Source organism: Aptenodytes patagonicus, chromosome 1 (genome assembly GCF_965638725.1).
Source record: "Aptenodytes patagonicus chromosome 1, bAptPat1.pri.cur, whole genome shotgun sequence".
Lineage (NCBI taxonomy): Eukaryota > Metazoa > Chordata > Aves > Sphenisciformes > Spheniscidae > Aptenodytes > Aptenodytes patagonicus.
Genome location: NC_134949.1, coordinates 139,214,378 through 139,230,503, shown reverse-complemented (window position 1 = coordinate 139,230,503; position 16,126 = coordinate 139,214,378). Strand labels below are relative to the sequence as shown.

Below are 16,126 nucleotides of genomic sequence, written 5' to 3'. Positions count from 1 at the left end.
CTTCTGTTTGAGTACATTGAGCAATGTATTGGGACTTTTTAAAAAATTCTCAAGTTTCACTACCCAATCTTTCACTCTCAGACACCGCTGTTACAATAGAGGCAGATGCTGTGGTAGAGGAAATCATCCCAACAGTGAGGTTCCGTATTGCCAGTTGAGACTCATAAAGCAAGATTTGGATATGGTGGAGTGTGTATTTTATATATCTATGCACATCAAAGAGATTATGGGAACTCTGCCAACCATGTGTGAACGTGACCAGCCAACTGAACACTACGTCTCATCCAGCTCCTGGCAGGCAGGGTGGTTAGCTGTGATACAGGATATGCTGGCTGGAGCCAGCTCTAGCATTTGATGAGATGACAAATAGATCCTTTGTGTGGGTTTTTTTTGGTCACTCTGAAGCATCACCAATACCACTCACCCGCTCACTCCACGCTATGCAAAAATATCCATTATTTAAATGCTTTGTATAAACTCAACAGAGATTGCTGACAAGGTATGAGATACTCCGCAGCTAGTAAAGAACACACGAAACCACAAACAGAAAAACGGGAGACCTTATTTTGAAAGGATGAAAGCTAACAGAGAAACTGGAAGAAATGAAGTAAGGTTCAATAAAACGATAACATGAAAGTCCTCCTGCAAAAACAGGACTATAAAGTGTATCAGTCTATAAGCGTACAACATCATGTAGCAAACAATACCACATAAACAGCAAATGAAACAATGTCACACGATAGAGAACCTTGTGCATGAAACAGTACAACTTTTTATTCATGTTTTATAGATTACTTTTATTTATTTTTGCTTTAATAATGCATATTCTGTTCACTCTGTGCAAAATTGGGGACAGAGGCGGGCATTTAAATCATCTAATGAAAATCAAGCGGAGATGAACATTCAAGTTGAGGGAGAGGCCTATCAAAACCAGGAAAGCTAAAAAGCCACAGCTGCTCACGACAAAGCTGCTCTCAGCGGCGCCCTTTTGTCCTGCCACCTCGCACAAACCTGGCTCTACTGACTGAGCAGCTGTACGCTGAGAAGGTGACCTCCGCCGGACGCTGGGGACAGGAGTCATCATGGTAGCTACATTAGGGAGACCTGGCTTGCAACCGGCTCCAGTCAGTGTGTGGCAAAGAAAGGCACAAATCATTGCAAAGACCAGATTTCTGTTGGTTTGTTTCCTTCTTGTAAATACATTACTGTATGCAACGTAAGTTTAAATTGTGGGGGATTTGGGGACATAAAATTGTGTATTTAACAGAACTGAAAACCATAACAAAAAGTAGGCTGTTCTATCTCGAAGCAAAAATTATCCCTCCAGCCCCAACATTAACATTCATTCCTGGCTATATGCAGTACAAACATTTTAAAATCTGTGACAAAAGACAATTAAAAACCAAAAGTCAAAATCATAAAGCTTGTAAACAGATAATCTGAAATACACTTTATTTATGGAAAAATATCATCAAAATAGTACCACTATGGACTAAACTGCCTGAGTTTTCATTTCACCTAGGATCTTGAAGTAGAGAGCCTTTAGCACAAGAAGATCAATTTCAGTCACAACTAGTGCCGCACAGCACTGCTTCAGGTGGAAATTTTGTCCTCATTGTTGGTATTTTTGTTGTGCTATCAAAAACTGTTGTGCTAATCCTTCAAATAAAGGGATGTTGAGGCAATTCTTAAATCATTTGGCACAAAGTTATTTTGGCTGGGGCATAAATTTGAGTCTCAGTCATGAAGAATAATGCAACATTCCACCTATCAAGTATTCACTTTGATTGAAGAGCTTTCTTTATGTCGTTAACTTCCATCTGAAAATTAAAAAAAAAAAAGATTTGTGATGAAATTAGATGCTTTAACAGAGGCACAGTTGGTGCCGCTTGAAAAGCACATGTTCCATCTTGTCCACAGGTGTCGAGTACGAGTTTTATACTACCCTTATTTCCACAGATTTCACGAACTGAGGTGACCTTCTCAGCTGCATAAGATGACCACTCACGGCTCCCTCCCCTCAGAGCTTGGCAAGTATAGTCACTGAATGTACCACAAGACTTTTCAAACTCTTTAAATTACAACTTTTACAAGCCACGCAGCTCGCTGCCAGAAATTACTTGCAGAATTAGCACTGTGTCCATGCACCAGCTGCTGCACTTGCACCCGGCACAAGTAAGCTGAACTGCTGACAATGGGCACTGGTAGCTGACGAGCAAAACCCATCGTCTCTCTCCTATAGGGATGGCTCTTGCTGTAGGGATGGCGGTTGCCTTCTACACCCGTCAAGCTTGCGTCCAGGCACCTTAAGGCCTCTGATGTATGTAGAGCTGTGTGGTAAAGGGATGTGGCTGAAACCATCATCAGCCCTAGTTGTACACTTGGCCCCTCCGACAGACAGCGGAAACCCTGAGGCAGGGGTATTAGGTTTATTCAAACATACCCGCAGCGCTCAACTGCACCGTACCATCAAGGCAGTCTTCTTTACTACATGCACTGAGAGCTGTGCTACTTTATCAGAGCACTCTTAAACTAATGCAACTTTTGTTTGTTAAACTCTCGTCTTCATGTAAAGCTAATTATGCCACCTTGGCTAGCATCTGAACATTTACCAGTATAAGCAACATTTGAACTGGAGTAAAAGCATCCAGCTATAAGATCATAACTTTAAAACCATCACTGCGGGTCTCTGTATAAAGATGTAAAGCCACCCTTGGAGGCAGAATCCAGACCTCTGAACAGTTTGGTCTGTTAGACTAAATCAATAACCACTATTAAAAATGTTCACTGATTTTATCTGAAAAAATTTCAATTTTAGCGGAACATTAATTGTGTGTTACTAGAAGCCATACTCCTATGTGGTTGCATGCATAAAGTCCTTTAGGCAGCCCTGGAGCACAGACATTGATGATCCCCAGTTCTGCCACCCTTTGTCATGTTCCCAAGCATTTTACTGAGCAGGAACAGCCCAGTGAAATCACAATTCGATTTTCTATCCCTAGTACAAAGAAAAAGTACAGCTGACCTATACCATAAAAATATAAAATATAATCAATGCTAAAACCCTTATCAAGCACATCACCCTCCAAAACCCAGAAAAGCAGTTTCAACGTCATTCCATATCGAAGCAGCACAGTCAATGCTCCTAGCAAAGGCCCAGCTCCGCCACTCTCGCACTAGCAGGGCAGCCTGCTACCTGGAAAATGACTAAGCCGGCACGACAGCATCTAGAGCTAAGGTACCACACAAACTATGGTAGCAGTAACTGGGCTCTTAAACAGAGCACCTTCTTTTATATTGTTTAGGATGCTTTAGTAAAGACAACCTGACTACAGTCTGTAAAGCAGACATAAAAATCTTGCTATATGAAATAACATTCCAAGCATATCAACACTAAGACAAGCCTACGACAAAATATAAAGTTTTGGGAGAGAGCAAATCATTTAAAAAGACATGATTTTCATCTGTGACAAAATCAAGCCATTAAAACTGAGACTAAAAAAATCATAGTTTGAATCCTATATTGTTTTGGGTTTTTTTTAATTTGTCTACTTGTGCTGATAAATTTTTAGGTAATTATCAGGCTTTTCAGTAAGAACCCTGTATTGCAATGCATGTGACACAGACTGGCAACACTAGGAAGGGAACAGGTACATCCCTTTAAGAAATGTTAGTAGTTTTTGATTCACTGCAATCTAAGTATCTTAGCAGAATTTTATGCTCCATACCTGAGGCTAAATCAAACCTGCCAATACTTCCATAACATTAAAAATAATTTAAGTACCTGCAATCGTAGACGGATCTTCTTTTCTTCATCCAACTCAGACAGCAACTGTTTAATCTCTTTTCTGTTAAAAGAATGCAAAAAAAAAGCTTGGAATAGAAACAATTAAACTAGTAGAATACAAAAGATCACCTCCTGGAGACATAGTTTCCCTGCTTCACTAGTTACCGGTTTTCCTCTGAACAACTAATTAAAGTCAGTATACTCCTGTACGCTATATGCTATACTACAGAGAAGTAAGACTCTCCACAAAAGGACAGCACACCCCCCCCCCCCCCCCATGAATAATACATTTCCTCCTAACAGCCCCGCATCCACAGGCTTTGCTCTGGACAAGCTGTATCAACACTGTATCAGCACCCAGTTGCCTTTTTTCCACCCAAAATGTAGATGGATTGGCTGTTGGTGGGTTACAGGAACTGGTAACACAAATCCTGCCCATGCTATCACACATACTGAAGTCACTTAAAAGCTGTTTATGCCAGCAATACAATGTAACTTTCAACCTCATTTATAAGACTTAATGATCCCAAATAAGAATTTGCTGTCATCTTTCTTTGTCAGAAAGGGGAACATAGCTATAAGGAGCAGACACCTTCTCATGTTCCCACTGAGTGATCTCACCTTGAGACAGAAACCAGTAGGTGGAAGCAGCCCTTGCAAGAAGGGTTGGGGAGACCAGAGGAGCAGGGATCAGCCTAAGAGCTGAAGCTGTGGGGCTTGCTGGCTAAATCCAGCCTGAACCATCTTCTCCCAAACTCCCCCGACACCTCTGTTCCACCACAGTCTCTGCACGCTGCTTTCCCTTTTCTTTTTCCTGCCTGGGCTACACACAACTGATAATGTAAGCGAAGGTTTAGCTTCCAAAACATTAAATATTCTCAGGAATAGCAAAAGCTACATGCCAGCCCCAGTTTCTCCTAAGAAATGAGCAGTTTAAAGAAAATAAAGATGCTCCACACTAAAATAGTATGATTCAGGGTCATAACGGCTTTAAACTAAAGGGGGGTAGATTTAGACTAGATATAAGGAAGATATTTTTTACGCTGAGGGTGGTGAAACACTGGAAGAGGTTGCCCAGAGAGGTGGTGGATGCCCCATCCCTGGAAACATTCCAGGTCAGGTTGGACGGGGCTCTGAGCAACCTGATCGAGTTGAAGATGTCCCTGCCCACGGCAGGGGGGTTGGACTAGATGACCATTAGAGGTCCCTTCCAACCCAAACTATTCTATGATTCTATGATTCTATAAACAGAAACGTCTTCAAATGTCCTAATCACAATTCAATTACTTCTTTTGTAATATGAGCTTCCTGGGAAAATGTGCTAACAGTCAAGCAACAAATTGATTTAATAATTTTAGGAACTTGTAGTAATTTGTACTACAACTAGAACAAATGCACCCCTAATTAAGATCAATGCATATGAGTTCCCAAATAGTTACTGGCAAATTAAACAACATAAGAACCTTATTCACTGCTTATAGCTTGTAACTTAACTTTTTCAACACCCCATAAACATCTGCTTATATCATAACACAGGAAGAAAAGCTGTTACACATGGATAGTGCCGGTCTTTTTTCCTGAGCTTCTCACCCCTGAACCTTCCTTTCTGTCAGGAAAGTAGACGAAAATCACTCACAAACACAAAGGCAAACTGTGCAGAGTAACATACGTGAAGGCAAGCGCAAGAAGAAACTGCCACCACCCCGCAGCCCACCTACAGTTGTGATTTACAGTATTTACTTTTGCTGGTCTTTCATGGTTTCAATGATGGTTCTTAGCTCCTTAATTTGTGTTCTCAGCTCCTCCAGGGCAGTCTGACCTTGGCTCAAGTACTCAGTCTTTGGCTTTCCTTCAGTACCGAACAGGGATGGGGAATTTGACCTGTGGCCTGTTGTTCCCATAGCAATTGAGTGAAATCCAGGTGATGGTGAAGGGGATAGCGATGGTTGTACATTACTGCCAGTAGCCAAACCTCCTGGTTTTGGAGGCAAGGAAGCTTTATTATCAGACACCTGCAACAAAAAGAATAACATTTAATGTCTGGAGAAAGCTTTATGAAAATCAGACCTCCAACAAATATAAAGTATTTTGCTGCTCTTCAGTTATGTTGAAAGTCCATAGTCAAAAATGGTCAGTTTTGGCCAAAGCATGATAAATATAACAATTAGTCATTATCTTTGTAAATGGACATCAGGGGGACTCTGGTTGAGATGCAGAAGTTCAGACAGCTTCAGTAAGACTTTCCACAGTTGCTACAACCAGTCAGCAACATGCGTTTCGAAGATCTCAGACCTAGCAGTGAAATGAACCAGGGAAAGATGCTTAGTGTTTCTCTCAGAAGGTTGTGAGAACATACCTACATCCATGGATGTCTCCTGCAGAGCACAAAACTGCATGGCCAAGAATCCAAGTTGTATTTTTTTGCAGATTAAATTTACAATCATCAACTAACCATTGAAGGAATCTTCAATACCCAACAGTTTTTAAAAATTAAAAAAATGTGTTACATGTTGCCCTTAGCGTTACGAAAATAGAAAAATATTCCTTAAGTTTACTTGTTGGTATGGTGTAAAAACAAAATCCCATTACTTCAAAATGATAATATATTAATAAGAAATAAATGTACTGTGCTGTCCTCTGTTAACTGAAGCTTCTGTGAATCCCCATAACTACCTGTTTTGGATTTAGGGTGAGAACAATGTTGATAACACACCGATGTTTTAGTTGTTGCTGAGCAGTGCTTACACTAGTCAAGGACTTTTCAGCTTCCCATGCTCTACCCCCTGAGAAGGCTGGAGAGGCACAAGAAGCTGGGAGGGGGCACAGCCAGGACAGCTGACCCAAACTGGCCCAAGGGACATTCCATACCATATGACATCATGCTGAGCATATAAAGCTGGGGGGAAGAAGAAGGAAGGGGGGGACGTTCGGAGTGATGGCGTTTGTCTGCCCAAGTAACCGTTACGCGTGATGGAGCCCTGCTTTCCTGGGGATGGCTGGACACCTGCCTGCCCATGGGAAGGAGTGAATGAATTCCTTGTTTTGCTTTGCTTGCGTGCACGGCTTTTGCTTTCCCTATTAAACTGCCTTTATCTCAACTCACGAGTTTTCTCACGTTTACCTTTCCGATTCTCTCCCTCATCCCGCTGGGGGGGGAGTGAGCGAGCGGCTGGGTGGTGCTTAGCTGCCAGCTGAGGTTAAACTACAACACTACCAATGGCTCTTTTTTCCTCCAGGAACTTAACAGAAAAACACGGCATTAACCTAGTTACCCTGGAACCATGTGGCTAGCTCAGAAGTATCCCATGCTTCTTGAACTGCAATCCAGTGCTCTACTGCAGTGCTCTACTTATTAGACAAGGCATAGAACAACTGAAGTCCACCTGCCATACATGACCAGCTACTTCACTGCATACACAGAACAGTGTACAAGGACAGTTATCACAATGGCAAGTAGGGTGAGTCTTAATTATTTATCATATTGTTATTTGGCAATGCTAATGTGTGCATTATACGACAGCTACTAGGAGTATCTGAAAATCTGATTTGGCCAAGAGTAAGAAAAAGCACTAGGCAACCCTCCAAGTCTATCTTTGGAAAAGAGATACTGAAGTTAAATGGCAAATAGGGTAAGACACTGAGAAAAAATGGTATGGAAACGGAAGGAGACATTGTAAGTAAGGACTTGGGGACTGGGGCAGTGGCACTGGCTGGGCAAAGTAACTGAGAGAAAAGTTAGTGGTCAGATGAAAATCAGGAAAAAGTGTGATGGGGAGGGAAGAACAGGATCCACCGAGTTCTGCAAAAAACAGTCGTCTTCCCCACCTCACAAGTGTGATTGAGCACAGAACCTGTCCTGGGCAAGCACCGCATAAAAAAAGTGTTCTGCAGAAAAAAGAGTGTGGCCATAGAAATAAAAATGGCGTTATAATCACAAGAAAGCTGCTTTCCAGTTGCTTGAATGCTTGACTTGATGGCCTTAACAATATTCCTTTAACATTTTATATATATGTGTGTGTGCATGTGTGAGTAATGCATTCCTATAAATGGATCTTTCATGGATAACAATAGTTATATCAGTAGATGCAAGTTTTCTTTGGACTGAAAAGAGACGTCAGGCCGAGTTCAAACCTGGGACAAGTGAGCAAGGCACAACTGCAGTCATCCACACTGAATACCTTATTCCAGAGCTTGACTGGCTATCAACATTAAAGCCTCAAGCAGCTATTTTCTGATAGCAGTCATCTTGTTTTACAGGAACAACATCTACATCCTTGGCATACCAGCATATAATTTAAGAATGTTGGCCCAAAAGCGTTCCTTAATGCAAGTGCTCCCAGAAGAGGGAGCTATATAGCAAAACATTGTCCTTATAACTTGATCACAGAAGTGCATGACTTCATCTTTCAAATACTTCTGTTATAGTATTAGAATGTAATATTTGTATTATTAAACATATCCTTATGTACTAAAAAATAGCTCCAACCTCTAAAGCCTGATCTACATACTCCTTCTGTAATATTCCATTATCCTACAGTTTTCTACCAATATACAGTAAGAATGGCACAAGCCTATAAAATGAATACAATTATACCAGTATAAAAAGTGATTATACTTGCAAATTTAAATTCACATACTATTGGAGTGGGTCAAAGAGTTTATTTTCTCTGCTCACAGACTCTTCTAACATACATTTAATTTACAGCTGCAAGAAAGGGCCTTTGTTTCTAAAATTTATTTCCCTGGCTTCTCCAAGTCTGTGAAATGTATTTACACTAGAAGGATTTTTTCACAGTATGGTTATGGAGACATTTTAACTGTGCAATTTACTTTAGACTTGCATTTCAAACACAGAACAATCTTTAGTAACTGTGCTGGTTTCGGCTGGGATAGAGTCAATTTTCTTCATAGTAGCTAGTATGGGGCTGTGTTTTGGATTTGTGCTGAAAACAGTGTTGGTAACACAGGGATGTTTTTCGTTACTGCTGAGCAGTGCTGACACAGAGTCAAGGTCTCTTCTGGCCCAGCGAGCAGGCTGGGGGTGCACAAGAAGTTGGGAGGGGACACAGCCGGGACAGCTGACCCCAACTGATCAAAGGAACGTTCCATACCATGTGATGTCATGCTGAGCATACAAAGCTGGAGGAAGAAGAAGGAAGGGGGGGACGTTTGGAGTTATGGCATTTTGTCTTCCCAAGTAACCGTTATGCATGATGGAGCCCTGCTTTCCTGGGGATGGCTGAACACCTGCCTGCCCATGGGAAGTAGTGAATGAATTCCTTGTTTTGCTTTGCTTGCGTGCGCGGCTTTTGCTTTACTTATTAAACTGTCTTTATCTCAACTCACGGGTTTTCTCACCTTTACTCTTCTGATTCTCTCCCCCATCCCACCGGGGGGAAGGGAGCGAGCGGCTGCGTGGTGCTTAGTTGCCGGCTGGGGTTAAACCACGGCAGTAACCCTTCCCATTTTAAGCTTCTTTAAAGGGCCAGTTACCAGGTGATTGTTGAGTTAAATGTTAAAAATAAATATTTGAATACTGTTTTCAAAAATGAAGATGCATGTGATAAGGTTAAGCAGAGATATTCCAATGAACTTACTTGTGATATTGTAACAGTTCTTGATTTCCTTGACACTTCAATAGTTTTGTGTGTAATGGAACCATGTTCTTCCTTCTCTTCTTCAGGACTCGGTGAGTCAAAGAAATCGGGGCTTGAAAGGGACGACTATGTAGACAAACACACACACCCCAAGAGAGGAAAAAAGAATGCAGGTATTTTCATTGTAGAAGAATTTAACAAAGGACAAAGAAAAGCATTTATGTGATGACTTTTTTATTTTTAGTTATCATTTTCAAAGTAACAATACTTAAAATCAGGACTCTCCCTCACCCCCCCCCCCTTTTTTACGTCTTGTTTTCAAGGCTAGAATGCTTTCAAAGCATTTATGAAATGAGATATACTTAAGAGTCGAATTCAACTTTCATTTACATCTTTGCATTGTATTATGTCATAAGATGAAAGCACCTTCCTGTTCGCAAGAAGAGCTGCACCTTACTTGGCTAGGACACTGAGTACTGTGCTGTGGGGATGCCAGCTCTGCCACCTGGGCAGCTCTGCCACGGCTTTGCTCAGTGCAGGTCTCACTTTGCTGCTCTTCAGAGGACCCATGCTGCTGCCCGTGCTCACTGCTGGCACTGCAGGGCTGCCTTGTGCACGGCCTCTTTGTAAAGGTGCGAACAGGGAAGGTTCTTTCCACCCCTGTTCCTTTCCTCATAGATTTGACAGGGGAAGAAAGACCTTTGGACTTGTCTTTTATGTTTCTATATTTAGGCACACAGTCAATTTTGAAAGCTTTCTTTTTGTGTGTTCTATTAGTTTCACAAGAATCCTTTTTTGTTTCCCTCCTCTTTCTTCTTCTTCAGCAACGTGAACACGGGTAACCATCAGTAGTTGCTCTCATTCTGATATTCCAGAATGCAAAAAGCACAGAAATGAACAAACCCCAAACCCCAAAGAAAAGGACATTGAAAAACTAAGCAGTGGTTTCCAAAGTATGGTTTATGAGACCAACTGGTCTAAAGATAAATATTAGAGTGAAATTTAAATCACCCTTATATTTACAGTTGTGAGCTTAATGAGAAGAAACACATGGTGGCTCAAGGAGAGCTGTTGAAGGCTGACAACGGTCTGTTTGTCCTCAAAATCTGGTAGAGTGTCCTAAAGAAACCAAGGGAAATGCTTCTTTTGGGAAACACTTTCAAAATCCTTAATACTTAGCACAAACAGGCTTTTTCCACAGATTTTGATAAAGTTGGTTGGCAAGGAATACCTGGCAGCACACAAATAAGGGGGTACAAATCTTGTAAGGGAGGGAATGTTTTAAACATCAGTATTCAAAACACTGGCAGCCTTTTGACACTAATTTTCCTGAGCTGCATCTCTCTGCCTCACTGTACGTGTGACGGAATGGCTGTGTGAATGTAGTAAAAACACCAGGGAACACAAATAGGAGGAGGGAAAAAAATCAGAAAAAAATATTTTTAAAAGAAAAGGAAAATTAACTTACAGACGTGAGAGACTGGGAGGGTGGTCGCCTGCCAGTAGCTTTTGGTCTGGTTGTAGTTGGATGATTAAGCTTCTCAGCAATTGGTATTACAGAGTCAAAACCTTCCAAGTCTTAAAAATAAAATAGAATTGATTTGGTTTTCTGGCAATTGTCCTCAAAGGGAAAGAATCACAATTTTTCTTCTAATTTCAAAGAAATCAAATCCCATTTTCCCCATTGCATCACAGTGTTCTGCACACGTTTAGGCACCATGATGGCACTAAAAAAACCTGGAAGTCAAAGGCAGCTGTAATCCAGTCACCCTTGCCAAGCACAATTACTCTTCCATCTCAAACACAATAAAGCAGAGGGGGAACGGGTAGAGGAGCCTTTGGCTTTGTTTTCAGCATAGTGAAAGCTAAATGACAATATGGGTCCTATGGCAGGGAACAAACAGTTTCAAAATTTCCATCTTGCTATTAAAGGGGTTAGTAATTTTTTTTCCTGAATATTTGGAGACATAAGACAGCACACGCGTTGTCTCAAGAACTGTACTGTCAGCGCTGCACCTGCAGCAATTGCTTAGGGGAGCACAGAATGAGAATGATCGAGCTGGAAGTGATCTGCAGGTTCCCGGACACCTGCAGCTGGAGGCAGCATAGCTTCCAGTAGCTATAGGTGAGAGGAATATCTCCAGTAGTCCAGAGGTTATGGTAAGTAAAAACTCCAACAGGCTCCTGAAGCTGTCCAGAGCCCAGAAAAACAGGTCTGCTCGAATGCAGTCTCGACTGTCTTCACGGTTAGTGAAATGCACTGGGGAAGTGTTTACTGAATCCAGCCACGTGCTAGCATGTTTATGTGAAAGAACGATGTGAAGGCTGAAGGAATACCGCAGCTCGTGATTACATGCCTGAATCAAATGGCTTAACACCATTCATCTATTTTTATGGCTTATATCAGTTTCACTCACCTCCAATTCAAAATGCCCTACTGCATATGTTAAGCAGAAATGAGTCAGAAAACATACAAGAGGTACTTTAGACAAGATAAATCAAAATTCTGTCAAATTACTTTCAGACATGAATCAAATACTGGAATGATATTCATTATTCAGAGACTATTTTTCATTGCACACATGTAGGATGGAATAGCTTTTAAGTTCATAGTTACCTATAGTGGGCACTTAATTTTCAGGACTGTTATGGAACAATGACTCTCTGAAGATTCAGCTTTGTTGCCGTATTACAACCATTGTACAAAATTACACAACAGAAAGACAAATGAATTAATGGGCCTGTGCAATAAGCTATATGCACTGAAGGACACTTAAACTGATTCCACGTACTCATGATTTGGCAGCTAGGAAGTAAAGAGGATCAGACATTCCTTATTCAGCAATATTCTTCCATCTCTGGGAAATAAAAAAAGAAAAAAAAAAGAGACCTCCTTCAATAGCCCTGAAATAGTCTAAGGTCATTCACCTCTAAATACTACTCTATTTTTGGAGCAACTCTTCCTATATATAACCAGCGACCCCACTGTCCTCTACCAGATATTTCTCTCACTGTTTTTCTATTGACTATCGCAACCTATGTCCAAAGGTAGGTCACCCAGTCTGTCAATGGGAGTTTGGCAATCCGATGCCTCAGCTGTACCCAACATATCAGGTGAGGCTACGGTGCTTTTAAAGTAAAAACGAGCTAACATTAGCAGACTGTACAAAACCTATCTGGAGTCCTACAGAACTTCAGCGTTTCAGAAGAGGAGAAATGGAAATAAAAATTTATTTTTTGGGGAAAAAAATGCAAATGTAAGAGCCGGTTTCCAGTAATATCCAGTTTGAAGCTGACGCATGAGATAGCTAAATGACTCGCTTAAGAAAATCAGTGATGTATTTTAATACATTGTCTTCATTTTCACCACCATGTTACTTTGTTAAGTTGCACAGCAAGAATATATCGCCATCAAAAATATACACTCGTCTACAAACATGCGAAGCTCACATACATGAGTACAAATGGAGGCTGAAGGAATCCTTCCATTTGTCCCAGCCACTCTTTCCCACTTAACTGTTTTTACTTTTTTTTTTCCTGAGCTAGTTTTAATCCAGCTCCTTTTCCAACAGCAGGTGCCCAGCCACACAAGTACCCGTGCTGAAGGAAGGATCAGTATCAGTACCAGGGGGCTGATACAAGCTGCTAAAACTGAGAGGAAGAGCAGACTACTGCTTTGGGGGGCAGCAAACTGGCTGAAGTTATCTTGCAGCCCAGGAAGGCTCCAGTGCATGACTTCCCTCTCTCTGTGCTGCCGCTTCTTTGGTAAGTGCCACTGTCCCTTCCTCTGTTCTTACAAAAGAAAGTATCTACACTAATATGGGAAACAATCAATAAAAAACACAGTGAAGGCATTAATTCAATGTGTTTCTTTGGCTTAAATAAACTAATAATTACCTAGAGTTCTATGTTTTATCAGAATAATCAAATATGCATGTTTAAATTGTAAAATGTATCGATAAACAGAGTGTATGAATTTGTGTCCTTGAGATCCATGAGCACTTGCAGATAAAATCTGCTCCACGCATTTTATGAATACCATGAAAGATGAAAATTTCTGTGCAAAGCTTGTATTATCAAGAAATACTGGGAATCCTCCATTTTTTCCACTTCTGAATGCATTTCTGATAGCTCGAAAAATAAACTAAAGCAGCCTATACCTGCACTGAATTTTAAAAAAAGAGCAGAAGAGAGGTTGGAAAGGCTCCACAGGTAAAATCTGCTGCCAAACTAGTGAAATCACAGTCATTCAGCTGATGCTATAAATGAAATTCTATTTAAGTATAAGGGACAACACTTGGTACAATGCTAAAATAGTAAATCCATTTCCAGTATTTCCATATGCCCTTTATCCCCCCCTGTTTGTTCTCCTTATGTAGATGTGGTTCTCGCTCCCAAATCTGCTCTGCATCTAAGGTTATCACCACTTTCCACAATCATCACCTATGAGGTATTCATTCACGAAAATTCCCATAGAGTAAACTGGTAAAGAAAACGAGGAACACAGCCACTCAAGAGACCTCTGCCTTGCTGTCATCTGTACTGTAGATTCAGTAATGAATTCACTTATACTGGTTATTTGATTATTTTTTGCTAATGGAAAGAAGGGTTATATGGTGTGACTATATTATACGCACCGAGATGAATTTGATTTTAGTTACCTATCAGAAATTGGAAGCTTAAATTTACTTAATAAGCAAAATGGAAAACCTTCCTGAGCTGGACCAAATGGGATGTCATTAAAAATAAAGTCCAGTCTACTGTATTCACAGCCATGTTAATTGCCCGTAAGGCAGCATCAGCATCCAACAGACTTGAACTCTGCACTGGTCCAGCTTTCTCTATGTCTGTTAGTGATAACAAACAGTAAGGAAGGTTCTATCGAACACACAGAACATCGAGGGCACCCTTCAATTAACAGTGGCACTCCCTAATTGAAAAAACAGTTGACACTTGTTGTACAAATAAACAGATGCATTCATCATTATTACTGTCTCGCTGATTAAGCTGGTAATTCATGAAGTAATTCATGAGATGGGGAGAAAGACAGAGTAATTCTGATGTGTGTAGTACACACAATAAAATGTCTGGCTTACTGAGCAAACATATTTAATGAATATGAAAAATGTTAGCTGTGCAAGAATTCTTCCCTGGTATCCTTACGAGCCAGTTAAGAATAGGAGATTTTTCCCCATTGCTATGTTCATTTGGAGACATGATTATTGAAAGCATGATGATTGTGTTTTTTAAAAAATGCTGAGATCCAGGAAAACAATTATTTAAGGAAAAAGTTCTCAGCTCATAAGACTTGTACCTTCCTGGAAAACAACCTTCAACCCCTCCAAAAAAAAACCCAGAAGGAAAAAGTTAAACAGTTATGCTTCCTTCCTTACCCCTTTTCTCCCTTGCGTTTACTATTCCCGCATAAAATGTGTCTAGGCCTCAACTTTATCTTACGGTTAGGTTTTTTAGTCTTTGGGCAAAGTAATTTATACATAATGAAGACAGAAGACTTTTTGAATTAGCAGAGAGATTTCACCTTGAGACAACTGAAATGGAAAGTGATGGATAATAGCAGAATCAACACATTCAGAATGCTCACGGAAAGGTTTCATAGAACAGAAATACAGCAGGGCTGGAAGAAATGAGGCAAAGGTGGCGTTCAATTCATTTGAAGAAGACAATGTCACAAAAGCCACAGAGGTAGATTTCATTTCATAATCATCTTCAATACATTTAAAAGAGTGACAATAGGCTTGTGAAATGGTATATACACTGTCTTTAAATACAATAATCCTGAAAGCTATCAAATGAGACAGATACAGCAGACGAAATCTTCTGCATTAATGTCCATTCAATATATAGCACTAATTAAAAAACAACTCAAACAATAATCCAAATATTACTGGGAATTTTCAGAAGACCACAACTATTTTAACTACTTCAAGTGCCCGGATTCTGCTGCTCTCTCCATGCTGAACAGCGTCATACCCTTCAAGGAATACAGCCATGCTCCCAGTCAGGGTCAGGACAGCAGAATCTCACCCATAATGAACGGCAGACTCTTTTTTAAGATTTGGGTAACGCACTTTTAGCAGGATGGCTCCCTGGCTGCAGGGTTACTGTCTTCAGGAGTGTAATAGTGATGTGCCGGGGAGGCCTGCCCACGTGGTTCTTCGCTTTGGAGGGAAACCGCTGAGCTCACCTGGCCTCCCAGGACAGTCATTGGACAGCCACCTTTCCTAAAGTATACAATTGTCTTTTCCCATCTCAACCCTGACTTTTATCGCTTTAATAGCTGAATGTAGAAAGCTGCCATAATGAGCTTTGCTAACCACTTGCCAGTGCCCTCATAAGGATTTTATTTTTAACGATTCAGAAGATGCCAAGAAAGAACTGAAAGGTCAAGAAAACTGAGCTAGAAGAAATGGATACGCTGTTTTCAAGCACCCCAACTTGACACACATGGAGAACGATTTAAATTTCTGGTTTACTGCCTTCTTCTGGACCCTCCGGGGCAAGAGACCTAATTAATTTATGTAATGGACCGTTAACAGCTCCCTGATTACAATAATTACAATTCACAACTATGTTTATGGATGATTTTGATTCACTGACATAAATATTACAACTTAACCCAGTCGGGTAGTTCTGCTGCTTTGCTTCACCCTATTAAAATGAGCACGAACAGCAGCATAGAAAGAAATAACTGGTTTAGGCAGATGTTGGTCTTCATTATCTG

At 40.7% G+C, this 16,126-nt stretch overlaps 1 protein-coding gene and 1 long non-coding RNA gene across 7 annotated transcripts in view; one reads left to right on the top strand and one right to left on the bottom strand.

Moving 5' to 3' along the window:
* Window positions 1-753: 753 nt before the first annotated feature.
* SH3KBP1 (SH3 domain containing kinase binding protein 1) overlaps window positions 754-16,126 on the bottom strand; it is a 247,382-nt gene continuing 232,009 nt past the window's right edge. For all 6 annotated transcript variants that reach the window (XM_076356614.1, XM_076356599.1, XM_076356606.1 and 3 more), the window contains 5 exons: window positions 10,853-10,962; window positions 9,385-9,510; window positions 5,528-5,799; window positions 3,785-3,848; window positions 754-1,820 (listed from right to left, as the gene is read on the bottom strand). In XM_076356614.1, coding sequence (XP_076212729.1) covers window positions 1,779-1,820; window positions 3,785-3,848; window positions 5,528-5,799; window positions 9,385-9,510; window positions 10,853-10,962 — 614 coding nt within the window. In that variant the 3' untranslated portion in view covers window positions 754-1,778. The remainder of the gene's footprint in view (window positions 1,821-3,784; window positions 3,849-5,527; window positions 5,800-9,384; window positions 9,511-10,852; window positions 10,963-16,126) is intronic.
* LOC143155920 (uncharacterized) lies at window positions 13,075-16,017 on the top strand. The gene is made up of 2 exons (XR_012994505.1): window positions 13,075-13,149; window positions 15,764-16,017. It is a non-coding gene; the product is annotated as an uncharacterized LOC143155920 (long non-coding RNA).